General features: G+C 44.1%; 1 protein-coding gene across 2 annotated transcripts in view; it reads right to left on the bottom strand.

The window, feature by feature from the left end:
• MASP2 (MBL associated serine protease 2) overlaps window positions 1–22,275 on the bottom strand; it is a 91,758-nt gene extending 69,483 nt beyond the window's left edge. The window contains exons 1-5 of one of the 2 annotated variants that reach the window (XM_044282100.1): window positions 22,214–22,275; window positions 18,062–18,227; window positions 15,426–15,651; window positions 6,591–6,768; window positions 847–978 (exon numbers count right to left, since the gene is read on the bottom strand). In XM_044282100.1, the coding sequence (XP_044138035.1) occupies window positions 847–978; window positions 6,591–6,768; window positions 15,426–15,651; window positions 18,062–18,066 (541 nt within the window). In that variant the 5' untranslated portion in view covers window positions 18,067–18,227; window positions 22,214–22,275. The remainder of the gene's footprint in view (window positions 1–846; window positions 979–6,590; window positions 6,769–15,425; window positions 15,652–18,061; window positions 18,228–22,213) is intronic. The other variant, XM_044282099.1, reaches the window with a different exon arrangement.
• Window positions 22,276–22,546: the final 271 nt, after the last annotated feature.

Below are 22,546 nucleotides of genomic sequence, written 5' to 3'. Positions count from 1 at the left end.
CTGTCCTCATCTGTATGGAGTGGGTTATGTTCAGGGTGTTCGTATGTCTAGTTTGGTGTGACATGTCTGATGGTGTTTGGTGTCAGCATATTTACTAGACTTTCCCCTGTCTCATTGCAGCACTAGTGCACAGGTTCCAGTCAGTGTGTCTGTGGCAGGTAAGTGTGTTATTGGTTTTGCTTACCTGCCATCTCCTTATGCTGTATGTGTTCCCCTCTCCCTGCTTCTAGGTCTTTAGAGACTCCTGTTCCTCTGTGTTGTGGATGAACAGGTCGTCTCTCCCCTGCTCCTAAGTGAGGGATTTCCAGGGTGACTCAGGATATTAGGTATCCAGGGTATGAGCCGTCCTACTATCAGGGTCCGCTCATACAGTTAGGAGTTAGGGAGAGGATTAGGGATGCAATAGGAGGTGACCTGCTCCCTGATCCCGGCGTCCTGGCCTAGTTGCTACCATTATCCTTCTTACATTGTATGGTGGGGGGTTTCACCCACTCCCCACCGTGACAGTATGACCACAAGGGTGGCCCTTTAAGACCATTATGAAGACTCTAATAAGCTCCATGTAACTATCACTTTCTCATTGGGCGCGATGTCTTGTTTGACTTCTTTAGACCTGTTGGATCTTCTTACACCTCCAAAGGATGAAGTCAAATATTTAATTCTGCCTGTTGGTCTGAAAGAGTTGCTGTTGGACTGGAGGCCACATTGGTGGTTGGGCATATACTTTATGTTATCTACCTGCTCATTTCATATAACATCATTTTAATTATAGGATCCAACCTAACTCATTCTTGTTTCCATAATGGTTCTACATTTAAGTCTTAAGACATTTATCCACACGCTTACCAATGCAGGTTTTTTTGTCTGTGTGCAATTTGAAGCCAGCTCGGCAGCTGCAATAATATCCTCCAATGTGATTGTGGCAGAAGTGGTCACATACTTCTGTGTCTTCATCTTGTTTTTCACACTCATCAATATCTATAGAAAATCATTTAAATGTTCATTTATTTTCCAAATTTTTCATCCACAATCAAACATTATGAAGAAAAAACGGAAAGATCCAGCTTCTACAATCCAATTTCTTTATTCCAGCGGTTACATTTTTTTCCATACACAGGACAGTAATACACAGTCTACGCGTTTCGGACTCACAGATTACAGTCCTTACTCATGACAAATGTTCTCTACAAATGCCACTCCATATAAACCCCCCTAACTCCCATCAAACATCGGGAGGCTGAGCAGGCTCGCCTGGAGCAGGCGGTTGGACATTCACCACACTCATTAACCCTTCACCTACAGAAAAAAACAACATGTACAATAAAATAACTTTTTTTCTTTTTGACAAAAAATGGCGATTGTTAGGGGTAACTCTCATTAATATTGCAAAATCAAATTCTATCTCTTATTCAGACCCCTTGGGACACAGGCGCCTAATTTATGCATCCAAAAAGTTTCTCTATTCAAGAGTTTTTTTCTATGATCTCCCCCTCTCACTGGTGGAGTAACCCTTTCAATCCCCTGAACACGTAAGCTGGAGGTATTCCCCTGACGCTTTACCGCAAAGTGGAAGCTCACTGCAGAAACATTTCTTGTCATATGATGTGGTGTGTCTGAAATATGTTTTCGTACTCGTGTTTTTATCGCATTTGATGTACATCCCACATATTGCAAGTTACAGGCTATACATGTGACCGGATAAATCGCAAATTGTGAATTGTAATTCAAGTAGGACTTGATATTATGTGTGTTCCCATTTGCTGCAGAGCAAAACGTTCTGCTCCTTTACATATGGGAACAAAATATGCATTTATTCTGACCACATTTTTAGCAGCCAATATATTTCAGCCAGGTGGGCTCTGTAGGGGGTTTGTCCGAAAACCAACTGGGGCTCAGTAGTTGACCTAAATTAGGTGCTCTCCGTGCGACATACCTGATGCCATCTGATACTATCTCACCCCAATCCCTGTCAAAATTCAAAACAGGTAAATGACGTCTTATTATCTCACATATATCCTGATACCCCTCACTGTACTGCGTGGTGAACGTGACTTGTTTTTGTTTAAATGCCCATGGATGGCGCTTATTCTGTTTTAACATTGCTGTATCACTAGGGAAAATAAGTGAATGCCTATCCAGGGTAGATGTCTGGTCAATAGCCCTTTGGACAGATTGTGCCTTAGAAAATATACTGCACAATCGCTTTTGTATATTTTGCGCCTCCAATAGAAAGGTTTTATCATTCGAACAGTTACGTCTTGCCCTTGTAAGCTTCCCTTTTGGTATATTCTGCACAATATGTCTTCTTTTTATAAGTCGCTGTACAGACCGTGCGTTTTCCACATCCCCCATTAAGTCTAGAAACAAAATGGTCTCAGAATCAAAATGCAAGCTAAAAGAAAGGGACCCGCAGCACCTATTTATATAGTGTTTGAAATCTAGTATATCCTGAAAATTATCCGACCAGACTAATAGCAAGTCATCAATGTACCTTCCATACCATTGTATGGCATGGAAGTAAGGGTTAGGCCTCATGCACACGACCGTTTTGGCGGCTCGGATGCGGACCTATTCACTTCAATGGGGCTCCGGAGATCTGAAGGTAAATAAGTTTATTAAACATAATTATATATTTTTTTTTTTATGTTTAATAACCTATTTTACCTTCAGATCTCCGGAGTATCGATGAGAGCTAAATTCTCCCCGCCTATAGCGAACATCTATATGGCGTGGTGGGAAAAACTATTTCTGTTTACTGATTCTAACCCTTACTTCCATGCCATACAATGGTATAGAAGGTACATTGATGACTTGTTATTAGTCTGGTCGGATAATTGTCAGGATATATTAGATTTCAAACACTATATAAATAGGTGCTGCGGGTCCCTTTCTTTTAGCTTGCATTTTGATTCTGAGACCATTTTGTTTCTAGACTTAAAATTAATGGGGGATGTGGAAAACGCACGGTCTGTACAGCGACTTATAGAAAGGAGACATATTGTGCAGAATATACCAAAAGAGGAGCTTACAAGGGCAAGATGTAACTGTTCGAATGATAAAACCTTTTTTATTGGAGGCGCAAAATATAAAAAAGTGATTGTGCCTTAGAAAATCTACTGCACAATCTGTACAAAGGGCTATTGACCAGACATCTACCCATCTACCTAGGCATTCACTTATTTTCCCTAGTGATACAGCAATGTTAAAACAGAATAAGCGCCATCCATGGGCATTTAAATAAAAACAAGTCACGTTCACCACGCAGTACAGTGAGGGGTATCAGGATATATGTGAGATAATAAGACGTCATTTACCTGTTTTGAATTTTGACAGGGATTGGGGTGAGATAGTATCAGATGGCATCAGGTATGTTGCACGGAGAGCGCCTAATTTAGGTCAACTACTGAGCCCCAGTCTGTTTTCGGACAAATCCCCTACAGAGCCCACCTGGCTGAAATATATTGGCTGCTATAAATGTGGTCAGAATAAAGGCATTTGTTGTTCCCATATGTAAATGAGCAGAACGTTTTGCTCTACAGCAAATGGGAACACACATAATATCAAGTCCTACTTGAATTACAATTCACAATTTGCGATTTATCCGGTCACACGTATAGCCTGTAACTTGCAATACGTGGGATGTACATCAAATGCGATAAAAACACGAGTACGAAAACTATTTCAGACACACCACATCATATGACAAGAAATGTTTCTGCAGTGAGCTTCCACTTTACAGTAAAGCGTCAGGGGAATACCTCCAGCTTACGTGTTCAGGGGATTGAAAGGGTTACTCCACCAGTGAGAGGGGGAGATCATAGAAAAAAACTCTTCAATAGAGAAACTTTTTGGATGCATAAATTAGGCGCCTGTGTCCCAAGGGGTCTAAATAAGAGATAGAATTAGATTTTGCAATATTAATGAGAGTTACCCCTAACAATCGCCATTCTTTGTCATAAAGAAAAAAAAAATCTTTTATTGTACATGTTGTTTTTTTTCTGTAGGTGAAGGGTTAATAAGTGTGGTGAATGTCCAACCACCTACTCCAGGTGAGCCTGCTCAGCCTCCCGATGTTTGATGGGAGTTAGGGGGGTTTATATGGAGTGGCATTTGAAGTGCACATTTGTCATGAGTAAGGACTGTAATCTGTGAGTCCAAAATGCGTAGACTGTGTATTACTGTCCTGTGTATGGAAAAAAATGTAACCGCTGGAATAAAGAAATTGGATTGTAGAAGCTGGACCCTTCCGTTTTTTCTTCATATTACAAGTTAGCTGCGGATCCAGGCTGCGTCCGTGCTTCTGGGAGTCGTTTTTTAGGTGAGCGATGCTACCTTTGTATGTTCTATACAATCAAACATTACTTTGGACATCTCTCCAGCCTTGAGTCACCTTCATTAAAGGCAATTTTTCTCCACGATTTTTGACTATTAACTGCAGTAATACATGAGTACTGCAGAAAAGGAACCCAGATCACCTCAGAGTTGTGCTGAAATACATTGTCAGGACTGCTGTGCATCCTGCACAAGAGTCCTCTCCAATATGTTAGCACAACGCAGCAGTTCTGCGGGAGAACAGGTAGCAGTAGGAAAATAAAAAATAGTTACCGCTATCTGGACTCCTTATCTGAGGTATTACTCATGTATTACTGCAGATAAGGCCCCATTCACACCACCGTGTCACAGCCGTATCTATTTTGTGGACCTGCAAACCGCGGATCCCCAAAGCACTGGCCATGCGCACCTCACATCGCAGTGTGGACCCAATGTCAGTGGGTCCTCGATCACAAGATGCAGCCAAAGTAGGGCATGTCATACTATTGTGGTCCAGCTCCATGGACCTAGAAGCACACAGAAGCCTTTCCATGTTCTTCCAGGCTGTGCAGCTGCACCGCATAGGATGGGACATGTCCTATTTTTCTGAGGAGTTGGCAAGTATGAGCTATATTGAGACCTGTCTACGGGTTATGTGTGCTATTGGACCTCAGCTCCATTCAATTCAGTGGAGGTGAGCTGCCATAAAAGAGAGCAGCCATGTTTTTAATTCTACACAACCACGTTAACATTTTAGACAACTCGGTAAAGGAGGAGAGCATATTTAAAAGAAGAAAAACTACCACAAGAGGACACAGTTTTAAATTAGAGGGGCAAAGGTTTAAAAGTAATATAAGGAAGTATTACTTTACTGAGAGGGTAGTGGATGCATGGAATAGCCTTCCTGCAGAAGTGGTAGCTGCAAATACAGTGAAGGAGTTTAAGCATGCATGGGATAGGCATAAGGCCATCCTTCATATAAGATAGGGCCAGGGACTATTCATAGGATTCAGATATATTGGGCAGACTAGATGGGCCAAATGGTTCTTATCTGCCGACACATTCTATGTTTCTATGTTTAAAACTAGTGTTTTTATTCAGGTTTTGCGAACCGGCACAGGATCTTGAAACCTGAATAAAACGCTTCTGTTTCATTTATTACATACGGATGCATCCGTGTTGTTGGGATCCAGTTGTATTAAATAGAAACTGAACAAACTGGATCCGGCATTAGAATCATTGTAACTCAATGGGTGCCAGATCCACTTTTTTCATTACCGAAAAAAAACTGATTAAAACCGCTGCAAAATGCAGTTTTGTGTCCAGTCTGCGAGACTGAAAAAACTGGAAAGGGCATGAGAATCATTATAAGTCAATGGGTGCGAAACCTATCCGGCACCATTGACTTACATTGATTTTCATGCCGGGTCCGGTTTGTTCAGTTTTTTGACCGGACACAAAACCGCAGCTTGCAGCGTTTTTTTGTCTGGTCAAAAAACTAAACAAACCAGAACGGATGTATCCTGATCTGGTTTGTTCTGTTTTGTCCCAATTGACAATGAATGAGGACAAAATAAAAGCATTTTGCCCCGGTTTTGAGATCCTCTGCTGGATCTCAAAACCGGAATGTAAAATGCATGTGTGAAAGTAGCCTTATATAAATTTGATCTAGTTACAAATTGTAAACTATTTCACTCAACGGTATGGGGACTAGAACCTATAACCTTGAACCTGTGGATCCTGGGGCTTCCAGTTTGTGAATGGGGGGGGGCTGGATTTCCAACTTTGGTATTAAAGGCGTTGTCTCACTTTGGCAAATGGCATTTATCATGTAGAGAAAGTTAATACAAGGCACTTACTTAATGTATTGTGATTGTCCATATTGCCTCCTTTGCTGGCTTGATTCAGTTTTCCATCACATTATACACTGCTCGTTTCCATGATTACGACCACCCTGAAATCCATCAGTGGTGGCTGTGCTTGCACACTTTTGGAAAAAGCGCAACCCTTTTGCGCACTCCCATAGTCCTAGCCATCACAGAGGCTGGTGCTTTTTCCTAAAATGTGCAAGCACGACCACCACTGATGGATTGCAGGGTGGTTGTAACCAGGGAATTGACCAGTGTATAATGTGATGGAAAAATGAATCAAGTCAGCAAAGAAAGGAATAAGGACAATCACAATACATTAGCAAGTGCCTTGTATTAGCGTTCTCTACCCCTTCAATGACCTTTCAACATCAGTATTATTAGCCATTGATTTAGGTGGTTTCTCATTACCTTCAGCCACGTAGAAAGCCTCAAAGCCATTAAACTCTTTCTCATTGGAGAAGTCACTTCTGAAAGTCACAGCCATTGTGTTATCCAGGGAGTAGAAGGAGCCATTTCCTGGGGCTTTCTCAGTATCTGTAGACTCCGTTCCACAGAAATGAGCCACCACTGTCCCTTTAGATTTAAGCTGAGGATTTAAGACAGTGTATGTTAGTATTATACAAGCAGATCAGTGATGGATGAGTTATTTCCCCTAACTGAGATCCAAAAGTATGTTCTCACTTTGGATTAAAATCTGATATGTATGGCTGGGACAAAAATCCAAGTGTGTGCCCTGGGATTTTTTCCACTGATTTGCAGCATATATGCTGAGGGTGTGTGAAGTACCTCAGTACAGAGGGCATCTGGAAATGGTTTGTTCTTTAATGTTATTGTAATGTAATGTACTGTTATGTCATTAATGCCATGTGTAACACAAAGCATAGTCCTGTATGGTAGTGATGGAGTGAACTACCTCTGACACAGCCCTTTGCAGTAGGTTGCTAGGTGGTGGCTGGCTCCACCCCTAGCTCTAGAGTGTTCTAGGGAAGTTTTATGGAGTAGGGGAGAAAGGAAGTCCAGGTGTTCCCTCTCCTCAGGCCTCGGGATTCAGAGACTAACAGATCTCTGTTTGATTGCTGCAAGATCTATAGCGAGAGAGAAAGGAGATAGTTCAGAAATCTGTATGACCGAGCAACAAGAGTCAGTACTGGAAAATCTATGGATGGAGGAGAGGTGAGGTGAGGATACTTGTGGTGGCAGGGGAATAGATACCGTCCGGGACACTGACTACAGCGTGTGCCGGAAAGGGAGCGCATGGTACAGAAGCAGGGGGCGGGGCCACTGAAGAGCCCCCCGCTTGCACCCATGAGTTAATCTATTGAGGGAGGGAGGAGGGGATATGGCTGGGGCTTAGGCAACATGGAGGGTGGGTACGCCGTGCAGTTCGCCGGCACCCAACCGAGGAGGATGCTGCTGGAGCAGGAGGGGGCCCCTGCAAGTCAGCCAACAAGTGGAGCAAGAAACCCGCCCCTCGGACTGAAGCTTGGCAGCAATGGCTGCCAAAACTGCCTTCTCGTCGGCCATACCTGCAGGAGAAAAAAAGCCCTTCTATTTATTAACTCTAGGGGGAGGGACAGGAGAGGCCATCTAATCTGCACCAGGAGAAGAGGGGGGGGGGGCATAGGAGGGAGAAATACTCAAATAGACTCAAATAGGCAGACCCAGTGCTAAAGGAATACCCCCCCCCCCCCTTCCTTCAGGAGAAACCACAATGCTAGCAGAAGACATGAGGGATTTAACACATGAGCTGCCAACAGTATCTGCAGTCAGGACACCCTCGCTATATGCTGTGGTGTTAACTACAAGAGTCAATCATTAAGGTAACCAACCATTGAGGGCATAACAGACTTTACTGCTGTGGAGGGATTATAGTTAAGACACCCTACACACTTAAGGACACCTGTCATATCATTCAATCTGTATGCCACAGTGCACATTACAGATGTAACTGCAAAAGTACAGTCACTTGCCATAGATTCTATTGAGAGAGACTGTACCAAGATAGAGAGCCAAGAAGGCCATAACGCCCATCCTTTCTAAATCCATACACTACAAAAATAGAGAAATACAGTACTCCCTGAAAACTCTAATTTATTTGGATTGCCGTGATATGGATTAAAAGACCCACAGCTTGCTTTCATCACTGCAATACAGGTGCTGTCTCTCCTTTTCTCTTTTTGAATCCATACACTGCTATCTGGGAGAGAATTGCACAGTGTACAATCTGAACTGTGTTTTGCTATAATTGGATGTACTACAACTCCCATTTTGCAGTACAGTAAAGAGACGTTTATTCTTATAACTCTGGTCTGGTTGCATGACTCCTACACCATACGTTGGCCATTATGCTCTATTCAACCTGCTTTGCACACATCCAAAACCTCACATCCCTTGCACACCATCAGGCAGGAGTCCCAGAACCAGGGTGTGCCCAAAGGGAAGAAAGGGTGCCCCCTCCTTGCGCTGCACTGGCCCTAGGGATCAACAGTGAAAGGACAGCCACTGTGATAGACTGTGTTATAACGGCAGCCACTACCACTCCCATCCTCCTCTTTTGCTTCTCAAGGGCCTGCTGCATATGGAGCAGATCTATATAAAGATTGGCCGCCAGTATCATTGAATGGAGATTATTATTGGCATTTTCATCTGAAATAAGTGACATGCCAGTTATCTCCATGCCAGGTTTTTTCTTCCATCCAGCATCCAAGTGGCAATTTTCAGTTGAAGGTGAAAGGGGTTGTGGACACCTCATTCACATATGCATAGCATGCAGATTTTTGTGGATGTAGGTGTAATAACTGTGCCAAAATCTGTGCGATATCTAACACATGAACAGAGCATATTACATGACACACTAACCCGACACCATTGCAAAAGGACATATATACTGTAAGTAGGCAGGGCTACTTTATAGGTGTCATATACACAGCTTTTGTGCCTTCTGAGGTATGCGATTATGTAAGCATACAGCATAAATAGATTGCCTGTACAGGACGCACAGTATACATATTTTCGCTGTAGTCTTATGTATACAAATGGGCAGTCTGCTACACTTTCCTATAGAGACCCTGACTGACACCAAATCTCTTTTAGGGCTCATGCACACGACCGTTGGATGATGTGGATATGCGGACATGGAATGCTCACAAAGGCATTCCATATATTTTTTTTTGCGGTCCCATTGAAGTGAATGGTTCTGCATACCAGCTGCAAAAAAAACGGAACGGACACGGAAAAAGAAATTATTTGTGTGCATGAGCCCTAAGGCTCAGTGTAGATTGGAATATAAGTTAGATGTATCCATAGAACCACAATTTACCCACAGAGAGTAAGGGTTCATGCACACAAACTTATTTTCTTTCTGTGTCCGTTCAGTTTTTTTCCCCGGCCCAAATGCAAAACCATTCACTTCAATAAGGCCGCAAAAAAAAACTGAAATGACTCTGTGTGCATTACGTGTCCATATGTCCACATTGCCGTTCCGTAAAAATATAAAACATGTCTTATTATTGTCCGCATTACAGACAAGGATAGGACTGTTCTATTAGGGGCCAGCCATTCCATTCCACAAAATGCGGAATGCCCACGGCCGGTATCCGTGTTTTCCAGATCCGCAATTAGCAGACCGCAAAACATCAAACAGTCATGTACATGAGCCCTTATTGAGATTTCACAGGGAAATTTTTCTGTGTCCTTTTGTAGTTCATATTAAAAGGCCATCAGAAATTTGCCTTGATGTTGTCCTCCCTTTAAAGGAGTTGTCCGGGTTCAGAGCTGAACCGGGACATATCCCTTTTTTCACCCAGGCAGCCTCCCTGATATGACTATTTAATGATACGGTGCTCTCCTTTACCCCGCTCTGAATCACTCAGGGCAAAGGCTTTTTTGGGGGGAGATCCAGTAATGTACTGGGCTCTCCATGGGTAAAGCTAGGCGGAGGCTTCCACCTAGCAGTGAGCCTGGTGACATCACCGGCACTAATGGGCGGGCTTTAGTGCTGCCCTAGTCTGTATGGCTAGGGCAGCGCTAATCCGGTAATGTACTGGGCTCTCCATGGGTACAGCTAGGCGGAGGCTTCCACCTAGCAGTGAGCCTGGTGACATCACCGGCACTAATGGGCGGGCTTTAGTGCTGCCCTAGTCTGTATGGCTAGGGCAGCGCTAAAGCCCGCCCACTAGTGCCGGTGACGTCACCAGGAACACTGCTAGGTGGAAGCCTCCGCCTAGCAGTGTTAAATATATAAACAAACAGCCCTTGCCCTGCGCTATACAGCGCAGGGCAAGGGAGAGTATTGGAGCATGAAATGATCCAATGCTCATGTCAGAGGGGCTGCCTGGGTTAAAACAGGCATATGTCTGGGTTCAGCTCTGAATCCTTTAACACACACATGGGAGTTCATTTACAAACAGATATATGCCACTTTTTGGCGTATATCTGTTGCAGATTGCGGCGGAAAGGTTATTTGCGCTGCAATCCGCAACATTACCCCGCTCACACCAGGTCTAAATAAGAGGGCATGGTGCGGGCGGGGAAGGGGATGGGCCCGCAGGCCCGTTTCATTTATCATTTTCTATGCCTATTTTAGGTGTAAAAAATTGTCTACATCTACGGCAGTAATGGAGCTGGCGTAGATTGAGATAGGTGGTGTATAGGCCTGTGCCTCTACATAAATTCAGCGCATCCACCGGCAGGTAACGGAGTATTAAGGCCAACGTCTAAAATGCCGCTCTTTATAAATGACCCCCATACATTCTAGTGTAGAGTAAAATATGCACTAAAATAGATAGAAATGGAAGCCTCGCAGGACATGATTCACACTGAAGGTTTGACTGGCATGGAAATGAGAAACATTTATTAGTGTACCGTGGATTTTGCGGCTTGTCCGTTTTCCTAATGTCAAATCTATTAGTCTGTGAGTTAATGATTTGTAATCAATCAGTCGCAGTGCGTTATCTTTTTTCACTGTTGTGGTAATGGGTACAGTTACATTTTATCAGAGGGCCTAACTCACAGATTAAATTTAAATACAAAATTGAGCAACTTTGTGTTACTGTTTTTGTAACATTTTGAGTGAGTTCAGGTCTTATATGCATATCCTTAATGCTGCTGGTCCGCCTTGGAAGCAGCGGTTTAGTATCACCCATGTGCAGCTTAGCTCTAGGTCCCATTTATTCAGCTGCACAATGGTCATCTGTAGTCTGAGAATGCACATCAGCATTCAGCTTTTCCGTTCTTCTGCTCCGTTATAAGAGTGTAACATCCCAGAGTATGTCACTAAAAACTCTGTCTCCCTGCTACAACCTGTCAAGTGTATATTTATTGCCATCTTGTGTAGTCAAACTTTGCATTTTCCATTATGTGCATTTTCCAGGCCTGTATTATGTATTTGCTGTAATTTCCCTGTCCGTCAGCAGGTGGCAGCAATGTGTTTAGTTCAGTTTAGCATATGTAGACTGGAATAGTACATTCCAATCTAGCTCCCCCCCTTTGAGGAGGTGTGGAATGTTCCCACTTCCTGCCTCATGGGGAGGAAAGAAAGTTCTAGTTAGTGTACCAGCCCCCCTGCTTGGGGAAGGCTGTGTTGGTAGGAGCTTCCAGAAACAGGGATCCTAACTTAGGATCCAGCCTCGGCTGAGGCAAAGATCACTCTTCCCAGCCTGAGCCATCAGCCTCAGCTGGTTGACAAGAAAAGCAGCCATCTCAAGCCTCCAGGAAGAAGCATTCCCTGTGAGCCAAGCTGTGAGTACATATCCAGAGAACAGGAGAAATTCCTCCTCAGCTAGTCAGGCCCATTACAAGCAGAAGACAGAGCAGAAGATAAATACCTGCCAGATTATCCAGGCACATGGTATAGAAACAGAAGAGATACTGATCCCTGCCATACATTGCCTATACCTGCTGGGACCCAAGACTATTGCTGTAACTTATATGGATTTAAAGCTGCCATTCAGTAAAGACAAGTTGGATCATATTACCTGTTTGGATCTCACTTACTGCTATCAAAGTTCCTCCATTACTCCTATTAACAACACTCATTTTATTGCAAGTGAGCCAGGATCCAGGAGTCCAGCCGTACCAAGGTAGGAGACACCGTTGACACTACCATATCTGCTATACAGAGACATTATCCCTCTCTGGCATTCCTCACCTGGTAAGTGAGTTATTACACCTTAAAGGGCCATGAGACTATAACCTGCGCACATTGCAATTGGCGTCACAAACTAAAAACTATTAATATTGCGCCAGTGTGCATTAGTCACCAATCCGGCTTACTGCAGGAGCAGAAGAACATAAAGGATGGGTTTAGCACATAACTGTGCCAAATGGAGCCTACAGGCCCCATATACTATAATGGGGTCTGTTCAGTTTCCGCTTCAAAAATCTTCTGAACAGAAACCTTATGGATCCCATTATAGTCTATGGGGTCCCTAGGCTCCGTTCGGCTCAGTTATGCGCCGGATCCATCCTTTCCATTATTCTGCTCCTATAGATATATATATATATATACACTCACCTAAAGAATTATTAGGAACACCTGTTCTATTTCTCATTAATGCGATTATCTAGTCAACCAATCACATGGCAGTTGCTTCAATGCATGTAGGGTTGTGGTCCTGGTCAAGACAATCTCCTGAACTCCAAACTGAATGTCAGAATGAGAAAGAAAGGTGATTTAAGCAATTTTGAGCGTGGCATGGTTGTTGGTGCCAGACGGGCCGGTCTGAGTATTTCACAATCTGCTCAGTTACTGGGATTTTCACGCACAACCATTTCTAGGGTTTACAAAGAATGGTTTGAAAAGGGAAAAACATCCAGTATGCGGCAGTCCTGTGGGCGAAAATGCCTTGCTGATGCTAGAGGTCAGAGGAGAATGGGCCGACTGATTCAAGCTGATAGAAGAGCAACGTTGACTGAAATAACCACTCGTTACAACCGAGGTATGCAGCAAAGCATTTGTGAAGCCACAACACGCACAACCTTGAGGCGGATGGGCTACAACAGCAGAAGACCCCACCGGGTACCACTCATCTCCACTACAAATAGGAAAAAGAGGCTACAATTTGCACAAGCTCACCAAAATTGGACTGTTGAAGACTGGAAAAATGGTTTCTTGAACATGACAATGAGTTCACTGTACTAAAATGGCCCCCACAGTCACCAGATCTCAACCCAATAGAGCATCTTTGGGATGTGGTGGAACGGGAGCTTCGTGCCCTGGATGTGCATCCCTCAAATCTCCATCAACTGCAAGATGCTATCCTATCAATATGGGCCAACATTTCTAAAGAATGCTATCAGCACCTTGTTGAATCAATGCCACGTAGAATTAAGGCAGTTCTGAAGGCAAAAGGGGGTCCAACACCGTATTAGTATGGTGTTCCTAATAATTCTTTAGGTGAGTGTATATATATATATATATCTCACAGGGGATAAAGATACAAAAGCCGAAACCCTCACCAATTATCCGCACCACTTCCCCCCTACTGTTTACCTGTTGCTCTGGTCTACTCTCCACTTCCTCGCTCCAGTTGAGCACGCCGGAAAACAATAGAAAGGACCGCTTGAGCAATCACTGGCTGAGATGGGTCACCTCTATAGCCAGTGGTTGGCTGAGTGGGCCTTTCCTGGCATTTCTTCCATATCAGACTGCCCTACACTAGGACGTGTAGAGCAGTCTGAACCAAAGCAGAGTCAGAATGGCAGTGACAAGGGATTGATGAGGGTGAATGTCAGATCTTTTTTTATTTTTAACCCCCACAAGCCATATAAAAAATGAATACTGCTGAAAATCCTTTTAGAGTGTATTTGAGCTGATTTTTTTGTAAAATATTATTCAATTTGCCAATACAGTTTCTGTATCAATTTCTCATGATAGTCAAGGGGTAGACGTCATGGCATGTTTGTGTCATAGTTGTGATGCCGCCATGCTGTCATTGAGTGCCGCACAGTAATACTGGCCACATGCTGGCTCTTGTTTAAGGGGTTTTCCGAGATTTTACTATTGATGACCTATCCTCAAGATAGGTCATCAGCATCTGATCAGGGGACCCCCAGGATCCCCACTTATCAGCTTTTTGAGACTGGGACTGAGTGCAATACCAAGCACAGCCGATTTACAATGTACAGCGCTGTGCTTGGAAAGCAGCGAGAAGGCCACGTCTCTCACAGGAGCGCCGGTGCCTTCTCAAACAGCTGATTGGAGGGGGTACCGGGTGTCGGACACCCATCGATCAGATACTGATGACCTATCCTGAGAATAGTTCATCAGTATGAAAATTCTGGAACACCCCTTTAACTAATGAAGACTACAGTGTTTAGTTGGTCTGCAATGCAGATGGTGGTGCAGTATTGAAGGTGCTGTGCGTCCATTACCAATGTAGGCTGACTAAACAGTGCAGTCTTCATTAGCTAACAAGATGGCCACATGGCACGAGCGGTACTTGACCGCACTGCGGCTGGGTCACAACTGTGACAGAAGTGCGCCTTTTGTTCGTACCCTCACTACTTACTTCTAGTAGATACATATCTGTGCTCTTATGTAACAGACACAGCTGACATATTGTTTATTATATTGTAAATGTAATTAGTAATACACTGTTCTTAAAGGCTATAGACATCTTTTAGTTTTTTTTTTTATTATTGCATTCTACTCATTTTGGGCTAAAAATCTTTTTTTTTTTTTCAATGGTCTTTATCAATCTGCAGACTAGCAGGCCCTCTGCTTCACTCTGAATCCATCACACATCAGCTCTGTCAGATCAGCCTGTAGCCCTTGTCTCTGAACTCCCAACAGCTCATTAAAACTCATTAGCAAAATTTGAAAATGATAAAGAGTTAAGTGAAGATGAATGTGAGAGCAGTCAGGGGTTCCAATATAAGGTCTACAGAGCAGTTCCCTGAGAAGCAGAGAACCTGTTATCTACAAATGCACTGAAAGTGAAAGCTGTAGAGGGAAAACTTTAGATTTTTTTATTTATAAAGACCAAATGAAAACACAATTTTAGCTCAAAATGAGTAGAATGCAATAATAAAAAGAATTGCCCCCTAAGGTGTCCATAGCCTTTATCGACTGGAAGTAAAGGATGAAGGTTCAGGTTACATTTTATCTGTTCTATTTATAACTCTTCAAATCTTGACTCCCTCAAGTAGACTGTGAACATATTGGCAGATCTCTGCTCTCTTTCATCTACAGAGTTGTGCTCGACTACAATTCTGCTCTGTCTCATTTCCTAAGCTTCGTACCTCAACATAATCATATTCACATAAATATGACAACTCCAGGTTGAAGTAGGTGAAATAAATCTTGACCCGATGTCCTACAGGAACTTTAATATCCCAAGTCATAGTCTGGTCATTAGGGTAAGGTTTCGGGAACGCAGGAGAAGAGATCCTTCCAAAGAGTCCAGTTAATTCAATGCAGTATCCATCAGAATACAGTATGGTGGAGATTACTAGAAGGTGCCAGAATCTGAAGACATAGATACAGCAGTTGAAAACAAGCAAATGCAACATAAAAATGGTTGCTGGTCAGCAGCACATCTCCACATCTGCTGACAACAATATGCAAAGCCAAAGCTCATGAAGTTACTAAGAATCGTTTGCTCCCCTTTCAGTCTGCATTGGCTGGCTCATCTAAGGGTGAGGCCAAACAGAGAAGTTGTGATGCGTTTGAACACTGCATCACAAATATGCATTAAACGGGTCGCCTCACTTCAGCAAATGGCCATTATCACGTAGAGAAATGTAATACAAGACACTTACTAATGTAGTGTGATAGTCCATATTGCTTCCTTTGCTAGCTGGAATCCAGCAGTGGTGGTCATGGTTGCACACTATAGGAAAAAGCACGCAAACACGACCACCGCTGCTGGATTGCAGGCTGATCGTATTCATAACCATGGAGATGATCAGTGTATAATGTGATGGAAAAATGGATCAAGCCAGCAGAGGAGGCTATATGGACAATCACAATACATTAGTAAGTGCCTTGTATTAACTTTCTCTACATGATAAATACCATTTACTGAAGTGACACAACCCCTTTAACAAATGCATCAGGAAATATGCATTCACAGACCAATGCAGTTTGGGGATAAGTGTCTTTTGGGGAGGGGCAACCACTGGGACCCCCACATCACTAGAACAGAGGCCTGTGTTCCCTCATTTGAATAGAGCAGAAGAATCACATTACCACTCAATTAAGTTCTCTGGGGCTGCTGGAGATAGCGCAGGACTATCTTCGGCCATAAAGCTGAATGAAGTAACAGTGGGTGTCCAAACAAGTGCTTGTGAGGGATGGGGCCCCAGTGATCGGACCCCTGCCAATTGGACATTTATCCCCTCTCCTGTGGATAGGGAATAAATTGTTATGGAACAACCCCTTTAACTGCTATATGAACGCATGTGTGTTGATGCAATAACTGCATACAGTTTCCAAATGCAACTTACCTTTAAAGGTCCTTTAAAGAGGTTCTCCGGGTTTTTTCATATTGATGACCTATCCTCAGGATTGGTCATCAATATCAGATCGGCGGGGGTCTCACATCCTGCACACCCACCGATCAGCTGTATGATCTGTCTTCCTGTCTGCTGCTGCTGCCCCATAGACATACAGCGGAATGCAGGAAGAGAGACTGGAGACCGCACGTGGGTGCCGGGTGTCGGACCCCTGCCAATCTGATATTGATGACCTATCCTGAGGATAGGTCATCAATATGAAAAAGCAGTAGCATCAACTGACTTGTTATATCAGACATAAATTCTAGTAATGTATTACCATATCACAATGGATGACAATTTTTAAAGTCTCTTCTTCATTGACCCCTAAAATCCCACCCTACCAACTGTACTAGAGATAATGGGTTAACACAATTAGGCTGATCCAGCATTTTGCCAGCCTGGAGAATACAACAAAATAACTTATTGTTGAGAAATTGAGACAAACACCCAAATTGCAATAACAAATTGCCTTCTAGAATGGCAGTCTACTCAAGGACAAGGGGGAAATATACATACAGGATCTAAGAGAATTGAAAATAGGGCAAATTTTAACTAAGACTACTTTCACGCTTGCGCTGTTTTCCGGTATTGAGATCCAGCAGAGGATCTCAATACCAGAAGAAAAAATTCTGTTTAGTGCTCACGCAATCTGAATGGCAAGAGATCCGTCCAGGATACATCAGGATGTCTTCCATTCCGGCAGCATTCCGTTTTGTGATCGGACACAAATCCGCTGCAAGCTGTGGTTTTGTGTCCGGTCAGAAAAACGTATCCGCCAGTGAAAACTATGTAAGTCAATGTATTTAGTGACGGATCCGTTTTTTTTTCCTGTTTTGATTTCACACAACCGGAACAGATGCATCCTGATGTGCAAAATCAAAACGGATCTGTTTAATTCCGGTATTGAGATCCACTGCAGGATCTCAATACCGTAATTAACAACACAAGTGTGAAGGTAGCCTAAGATATCATCTTCTCAAGAGATTACACTGAAAGCAAACCACAAGCACTAATTCACCTAAGAGGTTGTAATCCCATAAAATGGCTGAATACATTCCGTAATCTCTACTGGACCCCCAACCCCCCTCCCCCGGGTCCACCAGAGCTCCAGGGCAAAATCTGTAACAGCAACCATCTCTCACCATGTGCCATTTACACAATACTGAGGTCTTCTATGGGCCCAAGGGGTCACTAAACCCCTCAAGCACTATAGTCCATGTGTGACTTCTATCTGTACAAACCTATAGCTACACCCCTGGGGCAGTGAGTGAAGTCTTGGTAAAAAGTGAAAGCAAATCAATATCATGCTATAGTCAGAGACGGTATGCACTCTAAATATTAAGACTAAACACAGTCCTAAAACTGTGCGATCAACTTGCCTCATGTCGACTGTTTCCCGTTGTTCCCTTCTCTGGTACTGCTCTTGTTTGTTCCAGTTTTACCTTTGTTCAGTGACACAGGCCGAGAGGTTAGTGACCTCCTTGATTTGTTTAGGATGGGTCCTTGCAAAGTTTACCTTCAGTTTTGTAATGTAGAATCCGAGAACTGCATGCGGTATCAGGAGGGAAAAACAAACATTAACTGATAAATCTTTAGCCATATACGCATAGGATGGCAGCAGAGTTGGGAAAAGTAGCAATATGGCCAATAAGACTTCCAACTTACAATTAAATTAATTTTATAGTGGAGAAGTGGACCTCTTCCATAAAATGTCATTTTCAGTTTCAGCTAAGCTGGTGAGGGGTTTAGGTGGCCTGTAATCTACAGAAAGACTCCGATTTCTCCTAGTCATAAGAGGACTGATTCCTATCACGTGGGATCTGTCATGGTGATCAACTGATTGCCACAATTCTGCCTTCCAACATCTCTGGCAAATAGGTGAGAACCACAGCCCACAAGGAATTTCCCCTGCCAAAGTCCAATAAAAAAATATAGGTGTTATCGCCCTTGGGGCTTGTAATCCATGGCTGGGTCATATTTTACTGCTCTACTATCTCAGGTTGATTTAATTTTACAACTGTTAGGCTACATGCACACAAACGTATTTTGTTTCCGTGTCCGTTCTTTTTTTTTTTTTGCGGATAGGATGCGGATCCATTCATTACACCATGTGCTGTCCGCATCAGTATGTCCGTTCCGTAGCCCCACAAAAAAAAATAGAACATGTCCTATTCTTGTCCGTTTTAGGCATTGTTACAATGGATCTGCAAAAAAAAAAAAAAAAAAAAAGATCACATACGGACCGCAAAACACATACGGTCGTGTGCATGTAGCCTAAATCATAGTAAAGTAAAAAAAATAAACATAGTTACATAGTTAATACAGTTAAAAAAAGACATAAGTCTCTCAAGTTCTACCAAGGGATAGGTGGGGATGCAAATCCTAGAAGGAAGTGAGACTCAGATTTCTACATCTTTTCATAAGCATTTTAATGTTTTTTACTTTTAAGAATTCGTCGAAACTCTAAAATGCCAGGGCAGTATAACTACCCCACAAGTGACCCCATTTTGGAAAGAAGACACCCCAAGGTATTCCGTGAGAGGCATGGCGAGTTCCTAGAATTTTTTATTTTTTGTCACAAGATAGTGGAATATGAGACTCTGTAAGAAAAAAAAAATCATAATTTTCCGCTAACTTGTGACAAAAAATAAAAAATTCTAGGAACTCACCATGCCCCTCAAGGAATACCTTGGGTGTCTTCTTTCCAAAATGGGGTCACTTGTGGGGTAGTTATACTGCCCTGGAATTTTAGGGGCCCTAATGCGTGAGAAGTAGTTTGAAATCCAAATGTGTTAAAAATGCCCTGTGAAATCCTAAAGGTGCTTTTTAGAATGTGTGCCCCTTTGCCCACCTAGGCTGCAAAAAAGTGTCACACATGTGGTATCGCCGTACTCGGAAGAAGTAGGGCAATGTGTTTTGGGGTGTATTTTTACATATACCCATGCTGGGTGAGAGAAATATCTCTCTAAAAGTCAACTTTTCCCATTTTTTTATACAAAGTTGTCATTATAGAGAGATATTTCTCTCACCCAGCATGGGTGTATGTAAAAAAAAAAAAAAAAAACACATTGCCCTACTTCTCCTGAGTACGGCAATACCACATGTGTGACACTTTCTTGCAGCCTAGATGCGCAAAGGGGCCCAAATTCCTTTTAGGAGGGCATTTTTAGACATTTGGATCCCAGACTTCTTCTCACGCTTTAGGGCCCCTAAAATGCCAGGGCAGTATAAATACCCCACATGTGACCCCATTTTGGAAAAAAGACACCCCAAGGTATTCAATGAGGGGCATGGCGAGTTCATAGAAGATTTTTGGGCACAAGTTAGCGGAAATTGATTTTTTATTTTTTTTTCTCACAAAGTCTCCCTTTCCGCTAACTTGGGACAATCTTTCATGGACTCAATATGTGTCATGCCCCACTCTGACGATGTGCAGAGGTCGGCCAGGATAGCAGCACGAGTTTAGTGTTTGTTTTGGAGCCATGCTGGACCCGCCTCTCATCAGGTGCACTGGGTGGGGTCATTAGTTTAAATAGCACACCAGCCCAGTGCTCTGAGCGGATTATACAAATCTTTGTGGTCTTGGAAGCTAGGAAGGAAGGTTGTCTGTCTGTTCCAGCTCAGTAAGATAAGTGTGATTTCAAGTTTGGTTGTTTTGTGTCATCTCTCCCATCCAGGTTCTGTGCGAGCAGGCTGCTCCTATTTCCCCTCTTCACCATCTCAGGGAATTTAGGGTTTTGTCAGCCCAGGCATGAGGACACATCATACCTACCTTTAAGGTCTGCATGTGGGCTGAGCAGTGCAGGGAAAGAGGTCAGGGATTAGCTAGGAGATGACCCTTCCCCTGTCTCTCGCCCAGAGCCTGGTTGGTGGGTTATCTGTGAGTCTGAGTGCACGCCCGCCGTGACAATATGCCCCTCAGCGAATACCTTGGGGTGTCTTCTTTCCGAAATGTGGGGTATTTATACTGCCCTGGCATTTTAGGGGCCCTAAAGTGTGAGAAGAAGTCTGGAATATAAATGTCTAAACATTTTTACGCATTTGGATTCCGTGAGGAGTATGGTGAGTTCATGTGAGATTTTATTTTTTGACACAAGTTAGTGGAATATGAGACTTTGTAAGAAAAATAAATAAAAAATTAAAAAATAAAATTCCGCTAACTTGTGCCAAAAAAATGTCTAAATGGAGCCTTACAGGGGGGTGATCAATGACAGGGGGGTGATCAGGGAGTCTATATGGGGTGATCACCACCCTGTCATTGATTCCCCCCCCTGTAAAGCTCCATTCAGATGTCCGTATGTGTTTTGAAGATCCGCGGTGTCCGTGTTTTGCGGATCCACGGATCCGCAAAACACATACGGACGTCTGAATGGAGCCTGACAGGGGGGGGATCAATGACAGGGGGGTGATCACCCCATATATACTCCTTGATCACCCCCTGTCATTGATCACCCCTGTAAGGCTCCATTCAGAGGTCCGTATGTGTTTTGCGGATCCACGGATCCAGGGGCGTAGCTAGAAATGACTGGGCCCCATAGCAAAAAAAATTATGGGCCCCCCCTCCCGGATCTCCCACCCCCACATACCTATCGGACCTCCCACCCCTTCCAGAGCTCCCATCCAAACACCCCTCCAGGACCTCCCACCCGAACATCCCCCTAAGTGTCGTCCACAGATCCCCCCTAAGTGTCGTCCACAGATCCCCCCCCCCTAAGTGTCGTCCAATAGATCTCCCCCCTTCAGTGTCGTCCACAGATCCCCCCCTTCAGTGTCGTCCACAGATCCCCCCCTTCAGTGTCCTCCACAGATCCCCCCCCTTCAGTGTCCTCCACAGAGACAGATCCCCCCCCCTTCAGTGTCCTCCACAGATCCCCCCCTTCAGTGTCCTCCACAGATCCCCCCCTTCAGTGTCCTCCACAGATCCCCCCCCTTCAGTGTCCTCCACAGATCCCCCCCTTCAGTGTCCTCCACAGATCCCCCCCCTTCAGTGTCCTCCACAGATCCCCCCCCTTCAGTGTCCTCCACAGATCTCCCCCCCCTTCAGTGTCCTCCACAGATCCCCCCCCCCTTTCAGTGTCCTCCACAGATATCCCCCCCACCAAGAGCCGCTTCCTACCTAATTTATTAACTGCACTTGCCTCTGTGGAAATTGAAGAGAAGCGCCGTAATCTCGCACAGGCGCACTGGCAGAGGCCAGGAAGACAGTGCATGCGCACTTCGATGCCTCTGCCAGTGCGCCTGTGCGAGATTATGGCGCTTCTCTTCAATTTCCACAGAGGCAAGTGCAGTGCAGTCTGCGGCGCTGGTGCCAGCCTGGCTCCGCCTCCGCTACGCCCCGTTCCGGCCCCCTTCACCGCGTCCGCCTACCTCATGTTCTCCAGTCTCTCCAGACACAAGTTGTGCGGCAGCCGGCAGTGCTAGTGCAACCAGGGGCGTTGCTAGGGTCTCAAAAGATCCGGGGCACAAGCCCCAATAAATATGCCCCCCCCCCCCCCCGCACTATGCTGTACTTGCTATACAGCGGCACTTACCTGTCACATCCAGGGCCTCCAGGTGACGTCTCCTCTCTGTCATCATCTTCTCGGTCTGGACAACTTCTCTCAGCCGCCTCGTCTCTGCAGAGTGTGACACACAGACATCTTAGCTTCCTCACTTTCTATCATTATCCCCCAACTGGAGTCCCCACAGTGTTATCCTGCTGCTTTCTATGCCAAAACCTCAACCCCCCCCCCTCATACCCCCAAATACTATCCTAAAGAAACATTACTGCCCCCCATAGTAATAGTGCTCCTCATACTCCCACCAATAGTAATTCCCTTCTAGAATGCCCTTATTAGTAACACTGCCCCAACCGTGATAATGCT

This window comes from Bufo gargarizans, chromosome 2 (assembly GCF_014858855.1).
Source record: "Bufo gargarizans isolate SCDJY-AF-19 chromosome 2, ASM1485885v1, whole genome shotgun sequence".
NCBI classification, from domain to species: domain Eukaryota; kingdom Metazoa; phylum Chordata; class Amphibia; order Anura; family Bufonidae; genus Bufo; species Bufo gargarizans.
This window is presented reverse-complemented; position numbering and strand designations above follow the sequence as displayed.